The following is a 17,453-nucleotide window of genomic DNA, read 5'->3' on the forward strand; positions in this document are numbered from 1 at the left end:
TGGCAGCTAATAACCAATATATTTTTAAAAAATGGCAGAATTGTAATAATGAAAAATGTAGACTTTTGATGATTGTCAATATTTCTTCTATAGTATGTGTACCATGTTCCCCTGTCTGTTATCCAGGGGTCAGGCAGAGGTCATGGCTGTGCTCTACACAGATGGTGGGCTTGTATAACACAGGGGCCCTGAACCTGACGTATAGGGAGGGTCGGTGGTGAGAATATAAGGCTTGTGGTGCATTCTCTGTCCTCCGCTCAGACATGGACCCTCTCAGGACTGTACTGGCTCTGCTCCTGGCTCTAGGGACAGTCTCTGCGGCCTCGGTAAGTCTATTCTTTACCACAGAATTGGTGCCTGTGTCAGTGTATCGTGGAATCAATGATACAGAGATGTGACAATACTAAACCTTATACTCACATTATGGTACATGGTCACATGTTTCTATAGTGCTTTTCCAACTAAGAGGCACTCAAAGTGCTTTACAACAAAGAACCACTCACACCATTCACACACACATTTGTACATGAGTGTACGCAGACACTGGGTGGGTTAAGTGTCTTGCCCAAGGACACAACAACAGCATTCATCTGTGTGAGCTGGAATCACTGGCACCCACATTATCATCACACAAACAGTGACAGTGACAATGTGTATGTCCCTCATGCTCTGTTTAAGTATTCAACTATATTGTAATCAAATGAAAACTCATTTTTACTAATGCTTTCAGACAGACATGAATACATGTCAAAGATGGCTGAGTTTTAGATGAAAATGAATATGAGTGTTATTATTATTATTATTTGTAAGCCCAATAATAATGAGCTCTTGTTGTATACTAGATACTAGATCAAACATGTCCAAACTATGTCCCGGGAGCCAAATGCGGCCCTCAAACAAATTTTTCATGGCCATCAGACTTCCAGGTTAATTGACTCAAATTACCTTGCATCAATTAAAAAATATTTTTTTACTGCAAGTTTTTTTTTTTTTTTAAATCTACCTTGATAAAGCAAATATTTAACATTTAGTGTGTGGTTTTAAGGATCTTAGCATGAATAAAGACTGATGGCTCATTTTAAGGTGTTAAACATGCACATATTTCAATTATTCCCTGTACTGAGCATCAGTCTACGGCCCTTGATCTGCTTTGTCTGTGTTTAGATATGTGGCCCTTGATGAAAAAAGTTTGGACACCCCTGTACTAGATAGTTCCATCAAAATGTTGTCTTCTTGTCTACATTGTGTCATTGGACAAACACTTCACCCACCTGCCTCAACATGAATAATGTGTCTGAGTAATGGTGGCAGTGAAGCCTCTTTTAGTCAGTCCCAGGGCAGCTGTGGCCTACAGTACCACCACTAAGTATGGAGTGTATAAACAATGCAAGGTAAGTAAGTCAGTCAGTAAGTAAATCTTTATTTATATAGCACCTTTCACAGATAAAAAAAAAAAAAATCACAAAGTGCTTTACAGAGCAAAACAGCATAAAAACAACATAAACAAGAACAGAAGAAGTACAGATACAGTCAACTAAAAGCCTGTCTAAAGAGCAGTGTCTTGAGCTGCTTTTAAAAAGAGTCTATAGAGTCTGTCTCACGTAGGACTAGGGGCAGGGCATTCCATCATTCCACACGTCACCTCAAGTTTTAAATCGGGTCTTTGGGACCATCAAGAGGCCTTGACCAGAGGACCGGAGGGCCTGAGGAGTAGGGGCGCAGTAAGTCACTGATGTACTGGGACGCCTGTCCATTTAAAGCTCTGTAAGTTAAAACCAAAATTTTAAAATCAACACGGAGCTTAACAGGAGCCAGTGCAGTGAAGATAAAACAGGTGTAATGTGAGTTCGTCTGTTTGCTCCTGTTAAAAACCTTGCAGCCGCATTTTGTACAAGTTGCAGCCGTTTAAGAGAAGAAGCATTAAAACAAGTAAAAAGAGAATTACAATAATCTGAACGAGATGAAATAAAAGACGGAGGTAAAATGACTCCAAATATGACCAATACATGACTTTTTCTGAGCTGCCTACTCAGTATAATCTTATGTTATTAATTTACTCCGTCATGTGTGAGTACTGCTGAGCTACAGTGTGTGTGTTTGTGTGTAAATGTGTGTGTGCAGCTTGGCGTGGTGCAGACAGAGGGGGGCAGTGTGCAGGGGAAGAACATCCCCGTGGGCCTGTTCCGCTCAGTGGAGGTGTTCAAAGGGATCCCCTTCGCCGCCAAACCAGGACTGTTCCAGAAGCCCCACCCCCACCCCGGCTGGAGCGGTCAGTCCACTCCCTCCCATCACAAATATACCCTGACATTACAACCAGGAAGTACTTTAAGAGACATTTTATAGATTTGTGTATTTTCTAATAGTTCCCATTCCCTTTGCTGACAGCAGAGGGAGCTCACGCCTAAACACCTCCATGAAAACAGGCATTACAACCTTGTCCAAAAGCACGTTTAAAGCCACAAGAATGCATAATGTTTCATAATGTGGTCCAATTGAGATTCAGTCACCTCAGATTCAGTTATTTTATTGCCAATGATGAACTTGGGGCTTTTTAATTGTCAGTAAAAGCTAAAAGAGACTTGCATCAAAATCATCTGCTCTGGAAATATGTAGCGGAGGACTGAAGCTGAAATGGCACGGTGAATAAAAGGGCAATGAGTTCTTTTATATAAATAGCATGAGAGCTGACGTAGGGACCATGAATTTAATGTCCTCTTTAGCCACATTTAGCCTGATTAAAGCTCCATATGGTTTCTATTATCCACAGGGACCCTCAAAGCCACTAAGTTTGCTCCCAGGTGCCTGCAGATCAGCCTGCTGCAGACCAACACGTTTGGAAGTGAAGACTGTCTCTACCTCAACATTTGGGTCCCTCATGGCAGAAAGGGTGAGGACTGGATTTTATTATAACATTCTGAGTTTAGAATGTATATAATGGGCGTAAATAATATTGTTTATAATATTAAGTAAATCAAATCTGTATAGTAATATGTAAAATAGGAGCATATGAGCTGTGGGACTTAGACTTAGACTTACCCAAATATAAATAAAAATGTCTCAAACAGCTCTTAAGATAAATGCATTTTAATGTGATAGTCATTACATGTTTTAATCACTTTTAATGATTTATTTCAAATTGACAAGTGCTAAAACACAATAAGAAATATATGTCCAATGTCACTCTCGTCCCGTTTCAGTTTCGTCCGACCTGCCTGTGATGATCTGGTTCTATGGAGGGGGCTTCATGTTGGGGGGCTCCATGGGGCCTAACTTCCTCAACAATTATCTGTACAGTGGACAGGAGATCGCAGACAGGGGGAACGTCATCGTGGTCAGTGCGGCCTACAGGGTGGGCGTCCTGGGTTTCCTCAGCACCGGGGACTCGTCCATGCCTGGTACATAAAATATAAAGAGTGTCTGCAGATATAATTTCAATATGAGGTTGTGTTTAGTTTGATTCATTTGTTTTAAATTAAAAGTGATGGTGTTTGTAATGTTCCACAGGAAACTACGGCCTGTGGGACCAGCAGGCGGCCATCGCCTGGGTGCACAGGAACATCCGCTCGTTCGGAGGAGACCCCAACAACATCACCATCTTCGGAGAGTCTGCAGGAGGCGCTAGTGTCAACTACCAGGTCTGACAGCTAATTTTCCAATTGTAAAAATGTATACTTTTAGTTTAGTTGAGTCTTTATTTGAAAGTACACGGATGATACAGACATTAAGCTCAGAGTTTCCACACCAGTTTATAGCTGAACAGCTAGTTTCCATCTGCAGTCCCTGATTTACTTAAATAAATTATAGAATGCTCTTATATTCAGTCAACAATAAGAACAATTTATACTGTCCTGGGAACGTCTCGGGATCCCCCCGGAAGAGCTGGAGGAAGTGTGTGTGGAGAGGGAAGTCTTCTCAGACTGCTGCCCCCGCGACCCGACCCCAGATAAGTGGAAGAAAATGGATGGATGGATATACTGTCCACTATCGGTCCAACACATGCACAAAATACCACATGTGTAGAATACAAATACTGCATTGTAAACCATCATATAAATGATATTATTTATTCTAAAACAATCTAATAATGTAAAACAAGACCTCGGCTATTTACAGTAACTCACACTGCCACAGCAAACATGTGTATCCTGTTAACATTCATGAGCATCATCCCTGCATCCTTCTTCAACCTGTCACACTAAATCTATCATGATAATATGATGGTGTTTTTGTCCGGACACAGATCCTGTCGCCCCACAACAGAGGGCTGATCCGCAGAGCCATTTCCCAGAGCGGAGTGGCCTTATGCCCCTGGGCCTTCAAGACCAACCCCCGGGATGTGGCTGTGCAGGTGAGGGGGACCCAGGAGAGACTCAGGGCCTGGACTGGACCAGTCCTGGCTCGGCTCCTGACGGCTCTGCTTCTGTGCTAATGTGTGTGTGTGACTTTGTGTGTGTGTGACTTTGTGTGTCTCTGCAGGTGGCAGAGAAGGTGGGCTGTCCCACTGACCACACTATGGTTGACTGTCTGAGGACCGTAGATGCAGGAAATCTGACTATGGCTGCGCCCATGATCAAACAAGGCAACCCCGACCGTGAGTCTCTGTCAGCACACGAGCAAACTCATGTGACTGTCATGGATGAAGATCACTTGACCTTAACTTGATCTTTAAAGCTGCACAGTGTCACTTTTGTGGTGGAGGCTCATGGAGATATTTACCTCCGCTAAGGAGGTTATGTTTTTGCCGGCTGTTTGTTTGTTTGTTTGTTTGTTTGTTTGTCTGTTAGCAACATAACTCAAAAAGTTATGGACCGATTTTGATGAAATTTTCAGGATTTGTTGGAAATGTGAAAAGGAAGAACTGATTTCATTTTGGGGGTGATCCAGAAGAAATCCTGGATTCTGGATCACTTTGAAATTCTAGTTAACATGGGGCCAACAATTTAGTTTCTCAATATCTCTGTTAATTATTGACCAAACCCCATGAAATTTGACTCAGGGATGGACAATGGGATCCTCTTTCATATTCCAAAGGCTGATCTGGATCTGATCCAGAAGACTGATTTTATCGCAATTTATATAAAAAATGGGGGTAGTCCTTGGCGGAGGTCTGCGCTCTCTGAGTGCTTTTCTAGTTTGTTATGTTATGCAATGTTATTGCCTAGAATATTCCACAGTATTACATTCAAACTATTTCCACGAGAAACCTCCATGCCAAGTTACAGGTCAGGTCTGTAGAGAGGCGAGTACGCTCACAGTAAGAATACCTGTTTTTCAAGGTAATTTGAGCAGTGTTGAATAAAATAAAGTAAAATAAAAGTAAAGTAAAAGTAGAATAAGCAAAAGTATTTTTTTTTTTTTTCAGCATAAATCCAGTATATTAAGTTATAAAACAGAATTACTAACTGATTTAAAGCAAAATGATTAAATACTCTTCCAAGTAAAGTCTTAACTAACATGATGAGAAAAAAGATGTAAAACAATGTTGTGATGACATGATAACTGATCCTGTCAGATCTCAGAAGCTCAGAGGTTGGGTCTGGTTAGTACTCAGATGGGAGACACTGGGGAAATCAGATGCCACAGGGGGGCGCCAGTCGTCATTTTGTCCTTAGGCAAGACACTTCACCCACATTGTCTAGTAGGAAAGTGGTGTGTGTGTGAGTGATGGTGGTGGTCGGAGGGACCGATGGCGCAGATGGACAGCCTCACTTCTGTCAGTCTGCCAATAGTATGTTACCACCACCGGGTCTGGGGTGAATGAATAATGCTCTGCAAAGTGTCCAGAAAAGCTCTATATAAAACTCATGCATTCTTATTATTATTAATAACAGTAAAACACATCTGAATGAATCATATGCATATACTGCACATACTTCCACGGCGTTGAGACTCTTGTCCCTGCATGTGTTGTGTTCCTGTCAGAGCCTGGAGTGATGAACCTGCTGCTGACCCCTGTGGTGGACGGAGACTTCCTGCCAGATCACCCTACCAAACTGTTCCACAACGCGGCTGAGGTGGACTATCTGTTGGGGGTCAACAACATGGATGGACACATGTTCACCTCACAGGACATCCCCTCCCTGGGCAGCAAGAACAAGGACACCCCCATGTGAGCCAGAGAAAAGAACTGTCTGTATTAGGACTATTTGCAACAAGGGTTTAGTGCTAGAGTTTGCATGTTTCTCCCTGTGTCTGGTGGGTTTCCTCTGGGCACACCGGTTAACCTGGTCAACCCAAAACATGCACCACAGGTCAAATTCTCCAGCTAATGTCATCCTGACCAAGACTAGCACAACATCTGGAGACGGGTCCCCTGGTTTCTACCATGCTTGTACCGTACTGTAAAGAGCAGTACATTTTTCTATTTGCATTGTTTAGAAAAGGGTGGCACAACTGTAAAATGTCTAAAAACATCTGTTGCTTCTTACAGTGAAGACCTCCGAAGGCTCCTCAGGGCCTACACAAAGGAGAAGGGCCCGGCTGCTCTGGAGCTGGCTTTCACAGAGTACTCCTCTGAGTGGGGCCCCTCGCCCAGCCAGGACACCATCAAGAGGACGGCAGTGGACATCGGAACGGACTTCATCTTCTTAGTGCCCATCCAGACCACTGTGTACCTGCACACGACCATGGCAACGTAAGACACACACTGTACAGGATTACTGCAGTTGAGCAAAACACTTAATACCAATGCTCATCAGTTTACTTCTCTGTGTTACTGGGCCTACATTATTTATAAAACATTTTTTTCTAAGACTAAAATACATGTCAAAAAGGTTAAATAAAACTAGTCAAACAATCATAATAATAATGCATATTGTTACTATAAATGATGTCTGGTTGAATTATGGGCCAAAAATAACTGAACCATTTAAAGTGCAGATGACAGGTTAGACTACACCTATCTCTAAAATGCATTTAACGTCATTATATTTAACATTTCTGTGTTTTCATTTTGGTTTATAATGTCCTCCCTGGTTGGGAAGACAGCAGATGTGACATGAGTAAAGGTAATTCCATTTTATGTAGCAATCATAATGTAGGAAAATGTAAAAGACCAAAACTAAATATTTGATTAGACAAAAAGGAAAACAACACCTTTATTTTGAGAACGTCCTGCATGTTTTTTTTTTTGTTTTTTTTTACAAACTGCCCCTGAACTGATGTAAAACTACAATGAATATTTATTAATATTTACCACAAGTACTATCCCATCAAACCAAGTAAAAAAAAAACAAAAAAAAAAAACTATCATATGGACTTTTTCATGTGGACTTTCTGTGCACAGGTCTGGTCGTACCTTCTCCTACCTCCTGTCTGAGCCCAGTTTGATGGCAGGTCCGGGGAAGCCCTACCATGACTGGGTCGGCTCAGACCATGCGGACGACCTGCAGTTTGTGTTCGGAAAGCCCTTCACCACCCCCAAAGCCTACGCCGACAGACACCGCGCCCTGTCTGCCTACTTCATTGCCTACTGGACCAACTTCGCCAGAACTGGGTCAGACTGGCTTACTGTTTTTTTTGTATTGTTTTTTGTTTTGACCAACCATTACTTAAATTGTGATTTCAGAACATGTTTTAGTTTGAACTTTTGCATGTAACTTTTGCATAGTTCTCCAATCTCAACCTACTTTAAAGGTACAGTATGTAACTTTCTGAAAGTGAACGATACTTTGGAACATTCTCCATGGAGATAAGTATGTTTTATGCTGTACTGTGGAATATTAAAGCCATAGGAACAATGTTTCCATAGAATTAAGCAGAGGAGGGTCATCAGGTTTGTGGAGTTGCAAGCCACACAGTATGGAAGCATGTTTCTCTACATTCTCAGTGCAATAAACATGACCAAAATGAAAAACATGCTTTAGTTTTAGTCAATGTTTTGGCTAAAACTACTGATCATGCACCATGACAGGGAATCCAGTGTCTAAGATAGTGTCAGGTAGTTGGTTTCCCATAATTCTTAGAAACAATGTGCCTGATTGGAAGAAAAGAGATGGTCAATAATGTAGCTTCTGTATTAGTTACTACCTGAGAAAATGTTAATGTAAAACGCACAGATTATACATGGCAGTCTCAAACACAGGTACAGGTCCTTTAATTGACTCTTTTGATTGTTAAGCTCAGTAAAGCTGCACTATGTAACTTCTCTGGAGAAGGGTCAGACATCTACATAGATCCATGGATGTGTTTTTGCTTTGACTAAAACATTACACAGTATATGCCATAAAACATATATACTAGTATATGAAGACAAGCAGAAGCTGGTACCAAGTCAAGTTACAGGTCAGATCTGTGGATAGGCGAGGCCACTCACAATAAGAATGAACATTTTTCAAGGGATGTTTGAGTAATGTAAACCCCTGCAATTGAATAAATAAAAATAAGTTTAAGTTTAATGCCAGACTGTGGAACATTCTAGGCAAAGCAATAACATCTCCATGGAGGCAAGCAGGTAGTGGAATTCTGCCAGAAAAGTTACACAGTACAGTTTGAAACTTACAGGTAATCATAGTTTTATATACACTAAGGTTAGTAGTCTGACATGGAGTGCATAGTCTTTAGTTGAAGTATAAATAAATGATTGTTGTTGTGGTTGTTTTGGTTAGACACAAGTGTATGATTCATGCAGCTTTTTGTATCACCTCCAGGGGGCAGTGTACAAAAGGTTGTAAGACATTATCCATGGCCTTCTAGTGCTAGAGATTTTGGACCATACTTTTCATACATTCACACATGTTTAATGCACAAATACCGCATATTTAACTGTGTACTTCTCACAAACTAACACTAAGTAACTAACTCTATTCCACCTCGTGATGTCAAGTGATAACACAGGAAGTGTCCATACACCTACTGTACAATCATTTGGATAATCTTAGCTCTGGAATTGTCAATCTCAGGTAGACACAAGTTTAAAGGTATCTTTAGGTAGTTAACTTGAAAACTTCATGGGAAAAGGAGAAATTCTATGTGTCAACTGGACAAAAGTTTATTTTGGTCAAATATGTTTTGCAGCTCATCCAAGCGGCTTCTTCATTTCTGAGAATTCGACCAAAATAAACTTTTGTTCAGTTGACAAAAAATGTATTTCTTCTTTTGCCATGGATTCTACAAGCCTGATTCATCAGTCGGTTTCACTTCATAGAAACCGTCTGACCTCGCAGTGTTAGGATTCGTTGGCTCGACAGTAAGCGTATACTTTTTTTTTCATTTAACCAATTGCTGCTGTTTGGTCGTGACGTATGTAATGCACCGCTAACGGGATAACTGGTATATTAAGATTTTCCCAAATCCTGTAGGAAGAAGCGCAACATCTTTCCCCTTGATAAAATTTATCAAACATTTTCTTTGTTCCAGTTTCAAATCCTTGATCTTGGGAATTGTTGCCAACACAGAATGTGTGGCTCTTCGCTGATTGGCTGGTGCCTGAACTCACACTTCCAGGGTTTTTACAAACCATCTAGTGTATTTTGATTCCTGACCTAGTCACTGGAGAGAAATGAAATTGAGTGGAGGCACTAGGTGGCACCAGCCTGGCTAAGATTCTACCTGGACGACTGGGGGATTGTACACACATGTTGAAAACTTCATGCCATCAGAAGGTGGAACAGAGCATGTTGAGCTCTGGAGATGTAGACAGACTAACAATAAAGTGGTACTCAAACGTGTGAAAGAAACAAAACACAACTCTAGGTATTTTTTTGATGACATAACAACTTTGTAACATGACTTAAAGCTCATAGTCTTGTGTAACAGAGAACTTTTAACTATAGAACTACCACTACAGAAAAAAGATACAAAAAAACATATGGTCTGTTATACATATTTATTATTGGTCTGAGCAAGTATTAACTATTGGTATGTTTTGTCTTTTTGTCGACAGAGACCCTAACGTGGGCCCGTCGGCGGTGCCTGTGAGCTGGCCGCAGATGGACATGTCCTCACAGCAGTATCTGAACATCACATCTGACATGAACGACAACTCCACTTCCCAGAAGATGAGGCTGCGCTTTGTCCAACTGTGGACCCAGGCCATCCCCAGTCTGCCCTAAGCCCCCCATAACTCCTCCTACTGCTCCTCCCATAAAACCCACCCATACATCCTTGTGTTGTCACATTACAAACTGGATTTCAATACTAAGGAAGAGACTCGACCCTCAATAGAGACTCTGATACTACAATGATAATAAAAAACACACTTTATTTAAACAATGGAATGTGATTTTCAGCATTAAATTGAAGTACTTTCTTTTATATTACCATGTGCACTTATTTCTGTGTAATCCCTCAGTCATACAGACCCATACACTGCTGTAGACTGATATTTAAAGGTGTACTATGTAACATTTCTAATACTCCACCACCTGCTTGTCTCCATATTGCTTTGTATGCAGGTTTGGAATGGCTTTAAACATCTTTATAAAGCTGTATTTAATAACTTTGGCTCATAAATACCATAAAAAACATGTATTGTACTGTGAGCGGGTCACCTCTCCACGGATCTGACCTGTAACTTGCTTCTCAATGATAGATACATTTATTGGCTCTGACTGGAGGAACATTCTGCTTTAGTGCAGCTGCAGGAGGGCGCGGGGCCAGCTGGGGTAGAGACATGTCACAGCAGATTTGTTATTGATCTATGATGTAGAAGAGCTGGTTAAAATGTGATGGAGATGTTAAGAAAATACTCTCACCCTCTTTTTGTCCAAATGTGTCTCTTGAGGTTCTTTTGTCTGTCTCGAGGACACTTTTCACAGCACTATGAACACTAGTTAAGCCTCGGTGCTGTGGATACCAGTCTCTGAGCACACAAAAGCACAGAGAATTACCTGCAACTGAACCCTGCTCTTTTGTGCCAACTGTTGCTATCGGTGACCACCATAGACTCTATAAAGAAGTGGACTAGAGGAGTGTGACATCACCCACAGTGTTGAGCTCCAGTCAAATGAAGCTCACGAGGCTAGCAGTTATAATGTTTGATCCTGTAAAGTAGAGGTGGGAGATTGAAAAATGGACAATATTATAATTGCTGTTCTTGAAAGATCTGGAAATGTGAGTAGACTGTTCATAATTAAATGATAGGTCTACAAACATAGGCCGACATGGAGAGTTGGCAAAGGACAAATTCAAGACGACTTGGTGCTCTGCGCTGTGCGTAATGGGTAGCCACGGTACTGTGCCTATCTATTGATTGATCTGCTGCATTCAGCACCTTAGACAGCGAGAGACGTAAAATATGACGTGTCAGATTATCGACACAACAGCCGGTCTCAGTTCTGAGCTATAAACCAAAAACTGTCAGAAAACTGGCATGTCGAGGTAGAGGCATGTCGTAATACAGGGAAGTCTAAATATTGGGATGTCGTAATGAAGGGATGTCAGAATAGGCGGTGGACCCCAACCAGGTCTCTGTACTCCTCTACACGTTTATTTACGACAGCATGAGCTCTGTGGAGAGTCTGTGGAGATGTGTGTGCTACACGAGGCTGTTAATGTCACTATCATGATCCTACTGCAAGAAAATCCTCTGTTCTTCTTTTGGCGTAGGACAGTTTCTACAGTCCGTCCTGATCCTGATGTTCAGGCAGTCGTGGTCGTGGCTACAGGCTCATGGCTGTAGGTTTAAAGTTAATCTATGAGGTGTAGTTATGCAGGTAACATTCACAGTAAACTGAGCAGATCAGTGGAGGGTAAGGCTCTTACAGAGAGTCAAATGTAGGATACATAATGTGAATTCTCCTGTGGAATAGTCCGTGTGTAAATGTGAGGTACATGAGTGCAGTAGAGGTAAGTGCAGTGGGCGTGGCCTCTGTCAGGTGCGCTCTCTGCAGTCTCCACAGCCTCGTCTCTACCCGGCAGTGCGCGCTCTGACCTCGGCTCGGAGCAGGATGGTGCAGGCGGTGCCCGCGGGCAGAGTGGCGGCTGCGCTCGGCCTGGCGGTGTCTGTCATGTTCGTGTCCCACGGCGGGCCTCTGGTGGACGCTGACAACAGCGGGGAGTTGTCCTGGGTGAGCAGCGGGCTCCAGGGCGCAGCAGGGCGGACTGCGCTGTGCCTCTGTGCCGTGGCGTGTCTCCTAGTGCTGGGATGGCTCTACCGCCTGCTCTTCAGCCCGCTGGAGCTGCTCAGGACCCCGGACCAAGTGGGATACATCGTGCCAGAGGGGCGCTCCAGAGCCCAGGCCGTGAACGACGTCCGGCGGCGGAGACAGACCGGGGAGCTGCCGCCTGTGTATCCCAACGGCTGGTACCGCGTCCTGGACTCGCACCTGCTGCTCCGCGGGGACGTGCGCAGCCTCACGGTGCTCGGTAAGTTCGCTGATTTCACGGTAATACACATGTACAATACAAACTTTTATTGACACAGACGCACACAGCTTTGATGCTGATGATATTACATGTTGTCATTGTGTTTTAGGCTAAATCATTGTGAGGTTAATACAGGCCACATGCACCTGCAGCCAGAGCAGAGTTAAATCCAGGATACAGAGTCTGCAGACTCTCAATAGACTCCAGATGGAGACACTTGGACATTTCTCCTCACAGGACATTACAGCTACTATGATGTGTAGTTAAATAGGACAGTTGAACCCTTTGCAATTTGCAAACCATATTTTCCATTAGTCAAGCCTACTCTATAAACTTAATGAGGTGATGACACTTTGTATCAGCTCTTGTCTTACTTCATTATCTATTAAAGGTCATTCAGTTTGATCAAGCTCAGGTCAAATAGTTTGGAGCAAAACACTTCACAGACTTTTAATCACCAACAGATTTCATTTGAAGTAAACCAGCTTTATGTGTCTTTGTGTGTCTCTGCTCTAGTTCTAGTCTGCTCATGTGTGGGTGAACTGGCAGTTTAAAATAGATCTGTATCTGATAAAAACAATAAACAAAACAAATCTCTCTCTCTCTCTCTCTCTCTCTCTCTCTCTCTCTCTCTCTCTCTCTCTCTCTCTCTCTCTCTCTCTCTCTCTCTCTCTCTCTCTCTCTCTCTCTATATATATATATATATATATATATATATATATATATATATATATACATGTACAAGGGCATGAATAGCAAAGGCATATTAGATGTAGTTTGTCCGTGTGTGTTGCCGTAAGCCCTGTGTCTGGATCAGACAGAGCGAGCAGGCAGGAAACTTTGGTGGTGATAGGTTGGGTCGTCTGGGTGCAGGTCTGTGGATTGGGTCGTCTGAGTGCAGGTCTGTGGATTGGGTCGTCTGAGTGCAGGTCTGTGGATTGGGTCGTCTGGGTGCAGGTCTGTGGATTGGGTCGTCTGGGTGCAGGTCTGTGGATTGGGTCGTCTGAGTGCAGGTCTGTGGATTGGGTGGTCTGTGGAGTGGCAGGTCTGTGGATTGGGTCCTCTGGGTGCAGGTCTGTGGATTGGGTCCTCTGGGTGCAGGTCTGTGGATTGGGTCGTCTGGTGCAGTCTGTGGATTGGGTCGTCTGGTGCAGGTCTGTGGATTGGGTCGTCTGGGTGCAGGTCTGTGGATTGGGTCGTCTGGGTGCAGGTCTGTGGATTGGGTCGTCTGGGTGCAGGTCTGTGGATTGGGTCCTCTGGGTGCAGGTCTGTGGATTGGGTCCTCTGGGTGCAGGTCTGTGGATTGGGTCCTCTGGGTGCAGGTCTGTGGATTGGGTCATCTGGGTGCAGGTCTGTGGATTGGGTCATCTGGGTGCAGGTCTGTGGCCATAGAGTGCCAGTGTTTACGCTGTTGCCTATAAGCTGTGTCTAACTGAAGCTTTTGGAATTTGCTCTAATGAAAGACTGATAAAGGAAAATGAATGATGGATCTGTGGGTGTAAACAACAGTCTCTATTCACACTTGTGTCATAAACCAGGAAAACATTTGGAAACATCCAGTGACAACCTCCGGCAGACTTTGTTCGCAGTACTAAGTTTGACAAAATCTAGGAAAAATTAGAACATGTCCATATTTTCTTCATCTACTTGTTTTCATCATTTCCACACTGACACACAACTCCAAACTCTGAACGAGTACATGTGATTAGAAGAGATGAGGCGCCAATAAAGTTGTTGAGGACACTAATACATTTTTTTATTTGTCAACTTAATTATTTACCATTAATTAATAAAAAGTGATTTGTATTGAACTTAATGTACATTGAGTTTTAAAACCAGACTGTAAAAATACATGCTAAAATAAACAATAAATTTATGAGTGTATTATATATAGTAGGCTATAGTCTGAGTAGTAGTAGTAGTAGTAGTAGTAGTAGTAGTAGTAGTAGTAGTAGTATCAGGACAGGAAGTAGGCTATAATAAACAGTTGAGTACAGCAATATATTATTATTTGAATTAGTAAAGAGTTATTTGTATTGTACATTGAGTTTTTTTGAAATACATTTGAGCCATATTGAGTTAAATAAAGTGCTGAGTTAAAGGTGCACTGTGGAACTTTTCATATGTTGGGTCTGCCACCTGCTTGTCTCCATGGCGATATTACTATTTTGCCTTAATTTTTGCACAATATGGAACTAAAGTTGGTATTCCTAATGAAAACCACTTCAGATTTATGGGTAAAAAAGGATCAGAATTCATGTTTTTAAGGTATTTTTGGATAAATGCAAAGCAAATACTGTATGTTTAATGCCCCACTGCGGAACATTCCATTCAAAGAAACAACATTTCCATGGAGACACGCAAGTAACAAACCCTCCACTTTAGCAGTTACATAAGTGTTTGCAGATATTCAGTATCAGACAGTAATCAGATCCTAATGGTCTGCTCATAAATGAGGCCAGTGACCTTTAATTTCAAACTTGAAGTCACATTAAGGGCTCTGTTAGGTTAAGACTATATTTAAACAGATTAAAGCTGCAATGGGAGTGGAAATACAAAAATAAAATTATCAAACTATCTTAAATACAAGAGGAAAAACCTGTTTAGTTCAGAACAGGAAGTGGAGTGTAGCAGTGGCGCGGGCATGCCAGGACCGGGTCACCCTAGGCCATCCGACTGGCATCATAAAACTGGGCCTTTCCGTATAGAGTCCAGGTTAAACTTTAACTCGAGGATATTGATTGTGTGTCTGTCCGGCGCAGATACAGAGATTGTGTTGGAGGTGCCGCTGCAGGTCGTGTTGTGGATACTCGAGGCGACTCACTGGTCAGACAATAGAAAATAGCATTAGGTGAAACTCAAAACTGTTGGTTTGTTAACTCAACATTGTAGAATTTGTTTGTCGTGTTGCCAGAGGTAACCACAGTGGTCACTGTGGCTCACAGAATCAACAGCACACCTGCTTGTTGTCTGTTTTTTAGGAAAATTGTAACATTAAAAAAAAAAAAAAATCTAATTCAAATTGATCACATCAATACTTCAGTTTGTGGTGTTGTTTTAATATTTCTTATACCTCAAGTTTAGCGTGAGTGTTGGCATTGAGACACAAACACTGAATCTGTGTATCATTGGTTCATTCATTTTTCAATATAAAACCAAAAACAAGTGCAGTCAGAGACATCAACCTGGTCCCATGAGGCATCGGTGAGTCAGTTCATCATACATATACAATAACAGAAACAGTTTATGAGACAGAAACAGTCCAGCCCATATCACATGATCATTATATCCACAGTGTAATGTGTGTCTGTGTACAGGCCCATGAACATTTGTGTGATGTTGGTCACACATGAGAATGTCTGTGTTTACTAGTGTGGAACCAAAATATCATTTTTCATGAGTTGTGTATATTTATTATAGTTTGTTGTGTGACTGTAGATCAGTGTGTTGTGTGTCACCAGAAAAACAAGAAATGGAAATTCATTCCAATTAGAATTTTAACAGCTACAGTGAAAGAGAAACGAACTTTTATAATTAGTGATTATCTTGAAAACTATTCATATTTTACTATACAAATGCAGAGAATTATACATAGATAACAGGGGCTTGACCCACATACCAAATTTGGTGACAATCGGTCCATAAATGTTGGAATTATCGCAGGTGGACAGATATACAGACACACACACATACAGGGGGATTACAAAACCTGGTCAACCCTTCAGGGACCAGGTAAGAAAATGAAAAAAACAAAACAAAACAAAAAAACAACAACAAAAAAACAAAAACGTTTTCTTCATTATTTGTCTCAAATTTGGCTTAAATGAAAAATTTTCGTGACTTCAACTGTGGTGCCGGACTTTTGCGCCTCATACAGACTGAACCAGGACTGAACCAAGACTGAACCAGGACTGAACTGTTTTCAGTCCTGGTCTGGTGCCGGTGTCAGTCCCAGTCTGGCCCCATTCTGGTCCCAGTCTGGTCCCGGTCTGGTCCCGGTCTCAGTCCCGGTCTCCAACACAGTCTGGTCCTGGTCTGGTCCTGGCCTCAGTCCTTTTCTTAGTCCTGGTCCTGTTCCCAGTCTCAGTTCTGGCCTCAGTCCTGGTCTGGTCCCGGTCTAAGTCCTGGTCTCAGTCCCGATCTGGTTCCGGTCTGGCTGCACCTGGTTCAGTCCTGGTTCAGTCCGGCATCACAGTTTAGTTTTTTCCATTTTGGTTTGGACAAAACAGTTGTTTTTTGTTTTCTTATTTTTGGTTTTACATAAAAAAATGAATGATACGCAGATTCTGCTGAAGAATTCATTTTATTCATGTAGTTTTTAACATGTTGTCAGTCACTTGCAACTCTCTGTTCACTGCTGCATCTTTAAATATCTATTTATTTTAGCACGCCTCAGCAAAAAATGTAAAGATACACAACAGGCCAGGACGTAGTGACGCTAACAGAGCCTATTCTGACCTGGTTTAGTGGATAGTAAGTTTGTGTATCATTAAGAAGTCACTGATATGATACATACCTCAATACAGTGCATGCTCTATTCAATACGATATATATTTCAAATCAATTCAATATGGATCAGTAAAAAATAATGTCTAAATCATGTCTGTGATTCTAAAAGTCTTTGTTAAACTACTTCTTGTGTAAAGTTCAAATGAAACACAAACATTTTAATCATCCAAACACGGTGAAAATGTCAAATGTGTCACATAAATGAGTTTCCTTCAACTAAACAAGCAACAAAACTGTAGCTGTAACAAAATAATTTAATAAAACATACCAAAAATACTCTTAGATGCCCATGATATCACTTCTTTATCATCACATTAAACTATTAATTGGCCCAAAAATTATTTTCTCTTCCATATTTCTTCCTCATTCTTACAAAGCTAGGCGTTTTCTCAAGCAGTTTGAGGATTTAAAAAGTTAGAATAAGTTTATGTTGTGAAAATAAAAAAGAATCCTTACAGAATCCGATCTTTGTGAAAGTTGTCAATGCCCTGTCCGCCGAACACGAGCAGTTTGAGGCTACGTTTATATGATGATGGTCTTCACTTTTAACACACGAGAGTTTTGCTCTGCTTCTCCTCTGCTTCTCTTCTGCTTCTCCTCCTCTCCTTTTTCTCCTCTGCTTCTTCTCCTCCATTTCT

General features: G+C 41.8%; 2 protein-coding genes across 2 annotated transcripts in view; both read left to right on the forward strand.

Moving 5' to 3' along the window:
* The first annotated feature begins 103 nt into the window (after nt 1-103).
* On the forward strand, nt 104-10,052 carry LOC110172810 (bile salt-activated lipase-like). The gene is made up of 12 exons (XM_020938745.2): nt 104-164; nt 262-326; nt 2,122-2,269; nt 2,768-2,887; nt 3,198-3,395; nt 3,505-3,635; nt 4,241-4,348; nt 4,477-4,591; nt 5,923-6,109; nt 6,431-6,634; nt 7,286-7,495; nt 9,884-10,052. Exons 1-12 carry the CDS (start codon nt 104-106, stop codon nt 10,050-10,052), a joined length of 1,716 nt encoding a protein of 571 aa, XP_020794404.2.
* A 1,596-nt stretch (nt 10,053-11,648) lies between these two features.
* The window catches only part of zgc:92275 (cholesterol 7-desaturase nvd), a 28,793-nt gene continuing 22,988 nt past the window's right edge, over nt 11,649-17,453 (forward strand). Inside the window, 2 exon segments of the mRNA XM_020938746.2 lie at nt 11,649-11,654; nt 11,817-12,306. Of these exon segments, the coding sequence (XP_020794405.2) occupies nt 11,649-11,654; nt 11,817-12,306 (496 nt within the window).

This window comes from Boleophthalmus pectinirostris, unplaced genomic scaffold, assembly GCF_026225935.1.
Source record: "Boleophthalmus pectinirostris isolate CB_2022bp ecotype Guang Dong unplaced genomic scaffold, ASM2622593v1 HiC_scaffold_18, whole genome shotgun sequence".
NCBI classification, from domain to species: domain Eukaryota; kingdom Metazoa; phylum Chordata; class Actinopteri; order Gobiiformes; family Gobiidae; genus Boleophthalmus; species Boleophthalmus pectinirostris.

What these genes read in the sequence shown, in the direction of transcription:
- LOC110172810 (XM_020938745.2), top strand. Translation starts at nt 104, where the DNA reads ATGTTCCCCTGTCTGTTATCCAGGGGTCAGGCAGAGGTCATGGCTGTG. An exon ending in CCCCCACCCCGGCTGGAGCG is followed by an intron (nt 2,270 to 2,767) that starts GTCAGTCCACTC and finishes TATTATCCACAG; the next exon opens with GGACCCTCAAAGCCACTAAG. An exon ending in CCCGGGATGTGGCTGTGCAG is followed by an intron (nt 4,349 to 4,476) that starts GTGAGGGGGACC and finishes GTGTCTCTGCAG; the next exon opens with GTGGCAGAGAAGGTGGGCTG.